The following is a 13421-nucleotide window of genomic DNA, read 5'->3' on the forward strand; positions in this document are numbered from 1 at the left end:
GGCGGCCGGCCTGGAAGGCTTGAGTGGCAGCCCGGCCGGCCAATAGGAGGAGTTGCCGTGCCCTGCGCGTTCCCGCGGGCGGCGGGGACGGCGGCGGCGGCACCAAGATGGCGGTGGCGGGCAAGGGAGCGGTGTCGGCCGCCGTGAAGCCGATCTTCAGCCGGGACCTGGGCGAGGCGAAGCGGCGCGTCAGGGAGCTGTACCGGGCCTGGTACCGCGAGGTGCCCAACACGGGTGGGTGAGGGACGCGGGGCCTGCCGCGCGGGCTCAAGGTCGGAACGGCCTGAATGACATTGGCGAAGCCGAACGAGTGCCGGTGTAGCGATGTTCAGGGTCGGGTTGCACGGTGCCGGGGGAGCGAGGGCGGAGCGCCGCCGGTGACCGCAGTAGGTGTTGTGTTTCTCGTAGTGCACCTGTACCAGCTGGACCTCACGGTGAAACAGGGGCGGAACAAGGTGCGGGAGATGTTCATGAAGAACGCGCACGTTACGGATCCACGCGTGATAGACATGCTGGTTATTAAGGTACACGCAGTTATTTCTGCTTTGTTGAAGCTGTAGAGAGTGTGATGATTGGTGCTGAGTGTGATGGAGGAGAGGGACGGCTTTGTACCAGCCTGTGGTTGTCTCTTGCAGCTGGATTGGTAATACCTGTGTCAGCAAACCTGTTGATAAGGGGTCAGGTGGCTTTAGAATTCAGCAAGTGTATGCCAAGCAAAGCGACAATTAAAATACCAAGTTTGTTCCTTATTTTTCTTGCTTGCTTGCCTTTTTTTTTTAACAACAGCAATCAAATGGAAAATAGGTGCTGTTCTCTAGTTTACTAATAAAAATGAACTTTCTACCCTCTACAGTACTTCATTAGATTGGAGAATGATTTTCTTTACTGATTCTGAAACACGTATTACAGTGTCAGTACTTGATGAGAAGCTGGTTTTGGGTGGCAGAACACTGCAGCTCTGTAACACATCTGGTGGTGTTACAGGCCTGAGAGACCTGTCTGCTTCAAAGCAACAATCAGCACCACAGCCTTCAAGATGTGTCTGAGCAACAGCAACTGACTTCTGCAGTTCTAATGCATCAGAAAGCTTCCAAACAAGGACTGCCATGCTCTCCTGGTTTTTTTTTCTTGCCTTTCAAGACAATTACTCTGTCTTTACATGATGAAAAAAATCTCATAAAATCTTAGTATGCTAGGTGACAATTCCAGGCAGTCTCATTTTGCTCTGTGCTGCCATCCTATAAAACCAGTACAAAAGAATGAAATCATGAAGAAGTTGCACGTCTCAGTGGCAGTGATACTGGTGCAAAGCACTTGGCAGCAGTTAATTTTACAGCTGAAGTGTTGCTCTTCACCCAAATTCAGCAGAGGTGGTCGAAAGTTAGGAATGTTGTGTAGAATTTTATGGGAGGTGCGGGTCAGGAGAGAAACAAAGCAGGTTTTAAGAAGGGGAAAGAGTCTTTTGCCTGTTTCACAGGGCTGGGAAGCTGTGCTGCAGAGAAATCCATGTAAGTCCCAAGGCAGGAGCAGTGTATTTGTGTCACAGTGCAGATGATGCATGCAGGCTGTAGGAGTACAGAACTGCTGATGCAGCTGTTATTTTCATAGGTGTTTTTAAGTTCATTCACAGTACTGCATGCTTAGACTTGGGCTCTAAGTGCCAACTAGTCTAAAATTCTTTTGTGTGTGTGCAGGGGAAAATGGAGCTTCAAGAAACCATTCATGTCTGGAAGCAGAGGACTCACATCATGAGGTACTTCCACGAGACGGAAACCCCGCAACCTAAAGACTTTCTGTCCAAATTCTATGCGGGCCACAATCCCTGAGGAACTGACTCTGTGTCTTCCTGCCTCATATTACAAATAAAGCTCTATACAATAGAAAAAAAAATCCATACAGAGAGATTCTCTAGCATCTTAGGAGCCTAATGGTGAATCCAGAGCATGTGCAAGGGATTATGATCTGTTTGAAGAGCTGTCCTTTCCTAGTTTTGCCAATGTGTATTTTCAGCAGATGGCATTTATCCCATCACTTGCCCTGGGGTGTCTGCTGAATAACCACACACAGCCTGGCTGTGGCTCTTTGTGCTCGGCCTGCAGCCCCATCTGTAGATGTTAGCTCTGTGAGGGAGAGGGCAGGCCTTCAGAAAAGCCACTGTACTCACAGAAATGTTCTTGTGCTTGAGGGACACGTGTATTCATGCAGTGTCTTGCAGTTTCATCCTATGACTTGTGTTGACTTTGTGGTTTTTATTGGACATCAGTCTCCTTTGTTTCTCACAGAGAACATATCAAATCCAGTGGGCAAATAAATCCTTGTGCAATAAAACATCAGCGGAGTCCATTTCTCTGCTGTAAAACGAAATTACCTGGAAAAGGGGGATTTGTACTGTTTTCTAGAATAGGAAAGCTCTAAGAGCTTCTGAAGCCTGTCAAGAGATGCTGTCCCACCATCACCTCATCCACTGAATCAGAGATTACTAGTTCCCTTTTGAGAGGGATAAGGAGAATTTATTCTCTCAGCAGAGAACAGGTTTTCAGCAAGTAACTGGGTGCTGGAGCTCTTCCAGATGTGACCAGCACTGGATCTTTGTAGTACACTCAAAATTCTTTTTTTTCCAGCCTAAATAAACATATTTTTGTCCTCTAAGTACTGGGCCTTTCTTTCCCATGAGGACTGTAACACAGCACTCCTCAGGGATGTGTGCATGGATACCTTGGAGCTCCAGGGTTGGCATGTTTTTAAGGACAGGGTTGACAAAGTCAGGAGGGGCCCAGGAGGGACTGTGGGACAAAACAGTGAAAAGGATTTTGGCAGCATATAAAACTGAAGTAGGTCCATGTCTGGCTGCCAAGAGCAGATAAACTGGAACAACTGCTTCTCAGGTGGCTTCGGGCAAGGAGGGGGCAGCTCAAGTGCCTCAAGAACCTGACAGCTGCCTTTGGCTGCAGCTCTTGGGGTTACTCAGATTACAGGCTCCCTTTTCTCTCAATAGCCATGCTGGAGAGTTATTGAGCAAACATTAAAAGCTGTGCCAAAGAATAAGGGAGCAAATGTGCTTTTGGAACTATACACTGCTCCCAATTCAACAGCAACACCAATTAGGAAGGAGGAAGTGGGCAGTCAAGAGGCCAGATCTAGGGACCAGAAACCATGAGACAGTGGGGCAGTGCTGGCTTCAGAAAAAGAAACAACTGACCAACCTCTCAAGGTTTCATTTTGAGAGAACAGCTGGTCTGCTGTGACTAAAGATGCTCTTCTGTGCCATAACAGCAAAGAAGACCTTTTAAGTCTATGATCCAAGGATTTAAGTGCAAGAACAAACACTTTTATGAAAAGAGGAGTTGAAGTTCATACAGTGAAGAAAATAAATACCTTAGGGCTCTTTCAGAAGGAAGTACTGAGCTACCTAGGAAATATTAGATACTCGGGGCCAGTGTTCAGAGATCAAATGCTATAAAACACGTGAGCAAGTTCATTTGCAGCTTGTGATCTCAACTTTTACCAAAACCACTCAAAGCTTTAACTCTGTGATGATAAAACTGTCTTTCATCTTCAGTGAGGTGAAGTTAATGACACAGTCCCCATCAGATACAGCTGCCAGGTTGCTGAACAGTGCCACTGTCAATGTGCACTCCATTCTTTAACAGGGCTGTGTTGTGGGGCTGCTGCTTCCCCTAGGATTCCACATGTCCTGTAGATCAGTACTGAGTTACTGAAAGCACTCAAAAGAGAAAATAAGCATGAGGAGAGCCTCCCTACTGGAACAGACATCCAGAGATAGAAAGGTTAAGACAGAAAAAGAAAACCACGGGACCAAAGCTGCACATGTCAATCTCTTGATCTTTAATTAAGTGTTTCCCATGTTGCTAATTAAAGGCATCCCAAGCAGTCTTTGATGAGGTGAGCATGTGTGTGCAAGGACACAGGGCCTATCAAGCACTTCCTTCAACCCTGATGTACAGATTTCCAGCATAGAGATGTGCACGACACTCACTGGCAAAAGGGGATACAAAGCCCCCTGTCCCCTTTAGGAAGGACAAAACACAGGTGACAGATGTTGGGACCATTGTTTTGTCAATGGCTTTCTCCTTTCTGATCTTCTGTTCCAGTGCTGCAAAGAGAAGAACAAGCTGTTACAGATACACTACTGAGCTGCAGTCTGCATCCTCCTCCCAAAACGACACAAGATGGGGTTTACATAAAGGGAGTTTCCAACAGGCCAGTGCAGACTTTGCAGGATTTTAAGTCTTAGCTTTTAGCTTCACAGTGCATGCTGGAAAACCCCTTATCAACTAGAATATATCCACCAAATTGACTATAAATCTACATTACTTACAACAACTTCTCTAGAAGAGTTTCTTTGTTCTATAAAGAATCAAATACACCTAAACTCAAACTCTTCACACAAAAACAAGCTAAATACTAGAAAATGGTAGAAAGTGTAGCACAGTGCAGATAAAGGTGAATTATTTCCATTCTTCCTTTCTGCAATGAGACTGAATGGTCCTACTACCCAGAGATCAGTGTTGTAACACCCAACAGACAGTTTGTTCTGATGGGTTCTGGAATGCTCTTAAATTGTTCACCTGTATCAGAATTTCAGACAGTACATGATTCTGTTTTAAAAGAGTCATTCTGTGAGTTAGGAGAAGACTTTTAAACAGATAAACAGGTAGAACAAAATCATGGAATCATGTATGTCAGAAAAGACCTTCAAGTTCATCGAGTCCCAGCTGCTAACCCAGTACTGCCAAGTCCACTGCTGAACCATGTCCTCAAGTGCCTCATCTACACCTCCTCTAAACACCTCCAGGGTGTAGGACTCCACCACTTCCCTGGGCAGCCTGCTCCAGTGCTGGACAACCCTTTCCCTGAAGAAATGTTTCCTCATATCCAATCTAAACCTCCCCTAACACAACCTGAGGCTATTTCCTCTTGTCCTGTTGCTTGTCATTTGGGAAAGGAGACTGAACCCAGCTCCTTTCAGGTAGCTGTAGGGAGTGGTAAGCTCTCCCCTGAGCCTTCTTTTCACCAGGCTAAGCAGCCCCAGCTCCCTCAGCCACTCCTTTTATCAGGTGTGCTTCAGATCCCTCAGCAGCTCTGCTGTCCTTCTTTGCATGTGTAATGTAGGACCACTGAAGTGTCTCTGCTGTCTGCCATACAGACCCTCACTGACTACATTTTATTTCTGATTCAGCTGGCAACATCTAAAACACCATCACTTTTTCCAGTCTCTAAGGAATGCGTGGCATGGAGGTTGCACAGACACCAGTCTGGCCTACTCTGGTAGGAAACAAAAAAGTTCATAGCCAAAGGCATATCCGTGTCCATATCCGTGTTTAACTGCAAGTGTATCTTCTAAGCTGTTGCTGGCTGTATTTCCTTGTCTGAGATTCTCCTCCCTGCCCCAAGCCAAACGGGAAGCACAAATAATTAGACTGCTGGTGTAGTTAATGACATACCCTTTAATCATCGTCGTCGTCATCCTCTGGGACAAAGATATCATGTTCTTCAAGCAAGGCTGCAAAGTTCTTACTGATCTGAGTGCCAACATACAGGAAAGGGATCACGACGCTGAACACTCTGAGGAGGCCGAAGGGCGTCTGCAAGGAGTCCATTGTAAAAAGTGCATCTTTACATCCAGGCAAGCCGCACTTTGGCTGAACCGCCGCACTCCCGGCTCCACAGGCATGCGGAGGGCCCGGGAAGCGGCCCGCAGAACCAAGCCCCGGTCACGGCACCGCGCTTTATTACCGTATTGCAGCGTTACGAACACTCCCGCACCGGCCAGTGGGCAGCCCGGGGCAGCGAACACCCGTGGATTAGGGACGGGGAGGCGGGTATTGCTCTGCCCCTTGCGTCGCAGCGCTGCCTCGCTCGGGGGGACGGGGGGACCCGGGCCCGGCGAGCCCCGCACGCTCGGAGGAACAAGGGGGACCCGGGCCCGGCGAGCCCCGCACGCTCGGGGGAACAAGGGGGACCCGGGCCCGGCGAGCCCCGCACGCTCGGAGGAACAAGGGGGGGACCCGGGCCCGGCGAGCCCCGCACGCTCGGAGGAACAAGGGGGACCCGGGCCCGGCGAGCCCCGCACGCTCGGGGGATCGGGGGGACCCGGGCCCGGCGAGCCCCGCACGCTCGGGGGCCGCTCCCGTCTCCCTCCCGCTGCCGAGCGCTTCCGCATCCCCGCCCGCAGCCCCCCGCTCATTGGTCCCAGGAACTGTCACTCAGCGCCGCCGCCCCGCCCACAGCAGCTGCGCCCTCACCGATTGGCCACCGCTGCCGGCCGTTGCTGCCGCCTCCGCCCGCTCGCCCCTCACTCACCTTAACCGGCTTGGGCAAAATGGCGCCGCTGCGGGTGACGGTGGCGCCCCGGGAGGGCACCAGCGGCACGGCTGAGACTCGGCCCGGCTCGCCCCAGCCCGCACGCCCCGAGCGAGCCACGGTCGCCGCCAGGAGCCGCCCGGCTGCCGCTGCCATCGTCCCGCCTGCCCCGAGCCGCGGCCCAGCCCAGGCGTCACCCGGGGTCTCGCGAGGCTTGCGGGGAGGTGGCGATGTCTGCGCTGCGCATGCGCGGGGCGAGGCCGCGCCCCCCGGGTCTGAGGGCGGCTCTCGGTGCCCGGGGGAGAGCGGGCACGGCCGCCTCCCGGCACCTCCCGGTCCGCGGAAAACCGGGCCGGGAGGGAACGGGCTGGCCCTGCAGGCACGCCACGGGGCTTCACGGCTCCACTAACAGCGCACGGGCTACAAATCAAACCGGTTTATTCGGCTTCGCGGCATAAAATACAAACTCTAAACAATGTAATGGGATGCGTAATACAAGTTCCGCGTGTAAAACAAACTCCAAAGAACGTAATGCAATGTATAATACAAGTTCCGCGTGTAAAACAAACTCCAAAGAACGTAATGCAATGTACAATACAAGTTCCGTGTGTAAAAGAGGCGCATGCAAAACCATCTCCTAGGAAAGGGAACACGCCCTGCCTAAATAGAAGCGCTTGGAAAGGCAGGAGTCGCTCGTAGTGTTCCAGGTAATTGTGCCGAGAGAGCACCAGGCTGGTGCTGCTGCTGAAAGATGCCCCGAGCATTTCCCCGGGGTTTCTTTTCAGCAAAGACAGCCCAGAGAGGTGACACTGAGGGGCAGCTGCCCCGGGCACCATCAGCGCAGCAGCTCCTGTAACACGGAATATATCTGACCTTGGTCGTGATTGTCCACCACGGGGCCAAGAGTGGCCAGGTAAAACCTTCAGGTTACTCTTCACCTGGACTCAGTGGAAAACAGAACAGTTTTACCAAAAAAAAAAAAAAAAAGTAAGGATTGAACCAACTATTTTAGCAGTATTGGGAGCCCTTCTGGCACAGCTCACAAAGGCCGTGTCAGAATTTGCCCTTCCTCTTTCAATTTCTTTTAAATTTTAGCACCTTCCTCTCATCACTTGTGCACTAAAGAAAACTCTTAGAAAAGGATCTTACTTCAGTATTTTAAGAGAAGTACCTATTCAAATGAGTGTTCAGCTCCCCCTTTGCCTAGGAACCTGTTTAGATAGACATTCTCTATTTTTATAAACAAAAAGGGAAAGTGGAGGCAGGAGGTGCAACAGTCCAAACCTGAACAACTGGAGAAAAACCCTGGGTGGCAATCCAGCCTTATTTTGCTGCCAGGGACGATGTGCAGGGAAAACTCTCTGCCTTTCCTGTAACAACCTCTGCCTGCAGCAAGACAGACAGGCTGCTGAATGTTCAGCCTCAGGAAGCTGAAATCCCGACCTTCTGCCAGGGCTGCTGCAAAGGCACTGCCAGCACATCCAGCTCAGCTGGGCCGGCGGGGCAGCCTCCATCTCTGAGGAGGCACTGCAGCACTCGGGGGCTTCCTGCCTAATGAAGCAAGTGGCAGTGGTCATTAAAAATCCTGTAGCCCCATAAAAATGTGAGCAAGGCTCCAACGTGGCTGCTACAATAGTGGGATGGTGAGGAAAGCCTGATTCAGCACATCCAGAGTCACGCAGTGCTCTGGAGACCTAGCAAAGGCCCAGGCATGGATGGTTGGGCTGAGCATAAATGTGGATCAGGATTCAGCTATTTTCTTGTCAGCACTGCAGAATAAACCACAAAATTACTCCAAAGGCAATCAGATGGAAAGCAGAGCGCGGAGCCTGGTGCAGGATTTGGGATTTAGCTGGGATGTGGGCTAATGCAAAGGTAGGTAGCGTGGAAATTGTGCCGTTTGAATGGGACAGATTAAAGCATTAAATGTAAGCTCTTTAGCAGTGTTAGGAGCACAATCCTGGCTTATTAAAACACACTAAGCTTCTTAAAAGTGAAACTGCCCTTAAATGAATAATACTGTCTCAGTTTCAGTTCTGACAGAACTGGCTTCGTTAATTTATCTTCCCTTTCAAGTCACTCCCAATTCTTGGGTCTCATGTAGGAACTGCCACTACAGTTTGATTTGTTTTGGAAGTTGAGTCTCTACTGTCAATCCACCTTATGTTAATCTGAGACATCAGGAATATTGTCTCTGTATTACATTTTTAAAAATAACCACAGGAAAATGCTTGACCTTGGTCCCAAAATACCCATGCTGAGAGCAAGGAGGCACCAGGTAGTGCAATCCCCTGATGCTGCTGCTCTGCCATGGGAAAAGGGACACATTTGCAGCCAGGAAAGCTGCAGTACTGAACTCTTCAAGCAGCAGGGTAGGGAAGCAGGAATGGCCCCTATGTCCAACCAGCCAAGCTGCTGATGAAGCCAGGGCCTTGCCCCATGGCCACCTGCTCCACATTTTTCTGAACTGTTTTCACAAAAGCCGAACAAAAATAATCCTCCCAAACTTGCTGTGAAGCAATACAACCACGAACTGGAGAGGACTGGATTGTGTTACTCACAAGTGAAGGTTACATTCTCACTGCCCAAGGTCATTTGTAAGATCTAATTTAAGATCTGATTTCCTGCAATATACCATCGAGCCATAATTAGGCAGGAGGCTGGAAGCTCATCATCCAAAACTACCAGAGACATATTTTAAAAGGCACCAAGAGTTAATAGAATTAATTTGATTTCTGCATTGGCTATCTCTATAGGCTATTGCAAAGTAGGAAGCTGAGTGTGTTTAAGTCCAGAAAGGTTCCAGCCAGTCACCATCTGAAATGGGCTTTTGCTTTCCCAGCAAAGCTCTTTAATAAAAAAGGACAATAAAACCAGGTTTTTAGATGGAAGTAGGCAACTAGATAAGGGAGATTTTTAACCCCCATCCCAAGGGTGCTCTAGTCCCTGGACTTGGCACCCACCTACTTGTACCGTGTGCCTTGTGGCCAAGGTTTCTGACCTACTGATGGACAAGTCTGTTTCCACAGTGAGGTGACAGGCCTGCCCTCCCCGCAGCCCTCCCAGCCCGCTGGGAGGATGGGATGTGCTGCAGAGATCAGCCAAGCAATGCTGACATGAAATCAGAGGGAAGTGCGGGCAGGCCAGGTACAGGCTTGGCAGAAGGCAGCGATATGGCTTTGACACTGGAGAGGAGAGCCCAGACACTGCCAACACCCCAAACTCACTCCCACACCTTCACTTCTCCTGAGAGCAGGCCTCTCTCACTCCCCACCCTTCAAAGCCTCTGCTCCAAGTGCACAGCCCTGCTGGGGACTGGGCAGAGCCACAGCGCTGAGAGAGGAGGGTGGCTCTGGACAGTCCCTTGGGCAGGCAGCCCCATGAGCTGACTGAGCCCTACACGGCACTTTGCAGGGGCTGTGTCTAAGCAAAGGCTGAGAAATTTACTCCTGCCCAGGCAAAGAGGCTTCCCTGTTTAGGAACGGGGAAACCTTGAGCCAGAGGCATTAGCAGGCTTGGTTACTGCTTGACAGAGTCCAGACCAGCCCTGGGGAGCTCCTGGTGTCCTTGCTGTGGCTTCAGGCTAAGCTCTGTGTCTCCATTTCAGGCTTGCTGCTGAGTACGAGCACACAAAGAGACAGTTGCAAGACCATGATATCCACATCCTGAAGGATTTAGCTGAAGGAAGGGTTAGTGCAGATGAAAGTAAGGAAACACTGCAAAAGCCCCAGCTGCTGGCCAGCAGCAGCTGCATGGCTCTCATGTCCTGTAGTGGGAGAGGCACAAGGCTGGAGGCACGCGCCGGGCCAGTGGCCTGTCAGAGGCACTTTGTACGAGCCCAGCCTTATCTCTAGCAAAAGAACAAAGGCAGAAGGACTTTGGCACAAGACCACAGACAGTAATAAGCACTGACCAAAAGCAAACTTTCACACTGAGAAACAAAACAAACAAAAAAGTGGTGAAGGAGAGGTAGGGGATGAAACAGCCAAAGCATCCACTATGTCAGGACAGCAAGTGGCCAAGCCTGTTGGCTGAGGTTCATTGCATATGTGCTGATTTGGGCAGCTCCTATTTCCAGCAGAGAGAGTGTAAATAAAGGTGGCTCCCCTGGTGTTACACACTCTCGGACTGCTTAAAGCCTCATAGAAATTAAATGTGAGGTTTAGAGGAGACTTGAGTCCCTCCTAAGTGAAGCATACACACATCACACACTCAGCCACTCATGAGGACGGGGGGCAAGCAGCGTCCCTCACTTCCCTCTTCCTGCGTGCAGGACAGGCTGCCGGGTGTCAGCTGGCCAGTGACTTGTGTCCTGTGTCCCCAGTCACGGGTGTCCCCTCTTCTGCCTCTCCTGCCACTCCCGTCTCAGCACTGCGATCTCCTGCCCGTACCAGTTGTGCAGCTTGGAGAAGCAGATGGTTTCTGGTGGCACTGGGCTCTCCAGCATGGCTGGTGAGAGGCCAGGTGCTGGGGATCCTGTGGCACTGCTGCCAGCCGAGCGCCGGCGTGGAGGCAGGGGCGGGGGCTTCGCTTGCCCCCCATCATGGTCAGTGCAGGTGGCTCCACTGGTGACACAACCACCACTACTCCATGTGGAGTAGCCATTCTCCAGGGTGGTGGGCTTCTCCTGGAGAGGCTGCAAGGCAGGGTTGGAGAGATGCCTCTTCCTGTCAGAGCAGGAGGAGGAGGACCTCCGTGGAGACTTACGGCAAGCAGCCAAGCTCTTGCAGGCCTCCTCCAGCTGCTTCTCCAGCTCCCTCACCACCAGCCGCATGTAGTCGAAGCTGGCCCGTGAGAGTGCCTTCACCCAGGCCTCCATGGCAGCCTGCCCGTCAGCCACCAGCACGTAAGCCCTGGCACCAGCATCGTCAAAGCGGATGGCGAAGGCGAACTCCTCAGCGGCCTCGCACAGCTCCACGGTGCAGCCCTCCAGGACCACCAGCCCCACGGGCTCCCGGCTCTCCCGCTCCTCGAAGTAGAAGAGGAGGTTGCCCTTGAGGACGAACCAGCGGCGCTGGTAGGAGGTGCCATGGTGGTGGTGCCGCTCCACCCGCTTGCGCAGAAAGCCGGTGTGGTCGGCAGGCGAGTCGCAGGTGGCGTAGTGGGCCACGCTCCGCTCGTTCAGCTTCATCGCCCCACCTAGGAGTAGAGGAAGAGGGGGAAGAGGTTGTCTTGGTGTGAGGAGCATGGCACTGGACCCACCAGAAGAGGCCTGATCCTGCTCCCAGGGAAAAGCAGCCCCCACTCCAGCAGCCACTGCTACAGGACAGCGTCTAACCCAGCAGGTACCCCTAAAAGGGCAGGCTGGTTCCTCCTTGCAAAGAGGAGGTCACTACCAGAGCCTCACCAGCCAGACACCTGCCTTCCCTGGGAACACCAACACCGCTGCTTCCTCTCTTATTCCACAAGTGACCTACTTTGCTGGTTTTTAATGGAGCACTTCAAAGAAATTTGCCTCTCTGCCTGCAAGGCACTCATTTTGCTCTCTATTAGAAGGCAGGATAAGGAGAGTGTTTCAGACCCAAGAGCTCTGGAATTTACACATCAGTCCCCTTTCCCTACTCCCTGTCTCCATGCAGGACCACCCACCCCCACCAGCCCTCCTGGCAGCAGAACTCCCAGCTCCAGCAGGTTCACCAGCAGTGGGGTGCCAGGTGCCGTACCAGCTGTGCAGGTCAGACTGCAAACCCTCGCTGTCTTCCTTGGCCAGCCTGCTCCCTAGCCGAGGGTGAAGGAGGCTTCAGCGTGATGTGCACCATCCTTGGTGGAGGAGAAGGAGAAAGAAGGAGTTACGAGCCAGAACAGTTTGGGACTGACAGAGCTAAGAGCTGTATCACTCCCACATCAGAAACCCAGGGTCCTCAGTGCAGGCAAGCTGCACTGGAAACTGGGATAGCAAAACTGGAGGAACATGCACTTGCTTCAAAGCCTGAGCCCCATCCCAGCACAGGCCAGTGCTTCTGTGGGTTTGTTTTCTGGCTCCCGGGTTTGTTTTTGGGTTTGTTAAAAGAAAAAAAGAAATGTTTTGCAGAAGCTGTCACTGCCCCATTTGTGGAGGCCTTTTGGCAGGCAACTCAGCAAGTCAAGGAGGACAGAGCCTTGAAGGACAGAGCCAGCACAACCTTTGTGGATTGTTCAATTGCAAAAGGATTTCCAACCGCTAAAACTCCACACATAGAAATATGCAGAAAACAAACCACAGCCACCACTCCCAGAACAGATTTGGGCGCTAGGAGCTCCCCATGTTGAGCAACATCCAGAATCCCTCTTGGAGCCCCTCTCTCCCATCAGGGCTTGTGGGGCACAGCTAAGGACACGGGGGCACTGAAAAATGCCCAAGAGGCCGATCAGACACAAGGAAAGGCTGTTCCCTGGAGGTGCTCTGCCCTGGGGAGCTTCCAGCCTGGCACTCTCAGGCTGCGGAGAGCGGGGCAGCCCAGGCCGGCCCTGACGCCGGGGGGCTGCGGGGTCCCGCGTGTGCCGCGCTGGGCTCTGCTCTTTGTGTGCGGGCGCACGCCTGTGCGATGGGGCTGCGTGTCTTTGTGTGTGTCTGTGCCCCTCCGTGTGTGAGTTCGCCCTGTGCCTGCGACCCCCGCGGCCCCGCCGCCGCTCCCGCCCCGCCGCCGCCCGGCCCCTGCCCAGCGCCTCCCTGGACGGCGGGACCCCGGCCCTGCCCGGCCCGGCTCACCTCCGGCCGCTGGTGCTCGGCGGTGCGGGCCAGCCCGGCCCTGCCGCGGCCGGGCGGGGAAGGCTCCTGCGGCCGCCGGGGCCGTCCCGCCGCGCCGGCAGCACCGCCCCGCCGGCGGCCGGGGAGCGGGGGGGCCGGGCACAGCGCGGCCGGAGCGGAGCCGCGTGCTCCCGCACCGCTGCGGGGTCGCAACCTGGGCTGACCTCAACCCCCCGCTGCCAGTCACTGCTGGGGCACGGCGGCGGCGGTGGCAGGGTGCCGGCAGCGGGGCGCAGTAGGGGCTGGGCGCAGGGCTGCTGGCACCGGCCACAGCAGTGTGTGCAGCACGGACAGGGTGCAGCGGGGCAGCGATACTGATGGGCAGGCACGGCTGCGGACTGCAATAGCGGCGGGGCGCGGTGGCCGCGGG

At 53.1% G+C, this 13421-nt stretch overlaps 3 protein-coding genes across 4 annotated transcripts; 1 reads left to right on the forward strand and 2 right to left on the reverse strand.

The window, feature by feature from the left end:
- Nucleotides 1–52: 52 nt before the first annotated feature.
- NDUFA6 (NADH:ubiquinone oxidoreductase subunit A6) lies at nucleotides 53–2649 on the forward strand. The gene is made up of 3 exons (XM_064420076.1): nucleotides 53–234; nucleotides 409–524; nucleotides 1695–2649. The coding sequence occupies exons 1-3, from the start codon at nucleotides 108–110 to the stop codon at nucleotides 1824–1826; spliced, it is 375 nt and encodes a 124-aa protein (XP_064276146.1). The 5' UTR covers nucleotides 53–107; the 3' UTR covers nucleotides 1827–2649.
- A 1174-nt stretch (nucleotides 2650–3823) lies between these two features.
- Nucleotides 3824–6547, reverse strand: SMDT1 (single-pass membrane protein with aspartate rich tail 1). Its single transcript, XM_064420078.1, has 3 exons — nucleotides 6325–6547; nucleotides 5466–5606; nucleotides 3824–4114 (listed from the first exon to the last, which is right to left on the reverse strand). The coding sequence occupies exons 1-2, from the start codon at nucleotides 6478–6480 to the stop codon at nucleotides 5469–5471; spliced, it is 294 nt and encodes a 97-aa protein (XP_064276148.1). The 5' UTR covers nucleotides 6481–6547; the 3' UTR covers nucleotides 3824–4114; nucleotides 5466–5468.
- Nucleotides 6548–6745: 198 nt separating this feature from the next.
- Nucleotides 6746–13416, reverse strand: PHETA2 (PH domain containing endocytic trafficking adaptor 2). 2 transcript variants are annotated; one of them, XM_064420054.1, is made up of 3 exons: nucleotides 13216–13416; nucleotides 11988–12084; nucleotides 6746–11463 (listed from the first exon to the last, which is right to left on the reverse strand). In XM_064420054.1, the coding sequence occupies exon 3, from the start codon at nucleotides 11453–11455 to the stop codon at nucleotides 10649–10651; it is 807 nt and encodes a 268-aa protein (XP_064276124.1). In that variant the 5' UTR covers nucleotides 11456–11463; nucleotides 11988–12084; nucleotides 13216–13416; the 3' UTR covers nucleotides 6746–10648. The 2 variants fall into 2 exon arrangements, with proteins under 2 accessions (XP_064276124.1, XP_064276123.1); XM_064420053.1 differs by having other exon boundaries at nucleotides 13013–13416.
- Between the last annotated feature and the right edge of the window lie 5 nt (nucleotides 13417–13421).

Source organism: Passer domesticus, chromosome 5 (genome assembly GCF_036417665.1).
Source record: "Passer domesticus isolate bPasDom1 chromosome 5, bPasDom1.hap1, whole genome shotgun sequence".
Lineage (NCBI taxonomy): Eukaryota > Metazoa > Chordata > Aves > Passeriformes > Passeridae > Passer > Passer domesticus.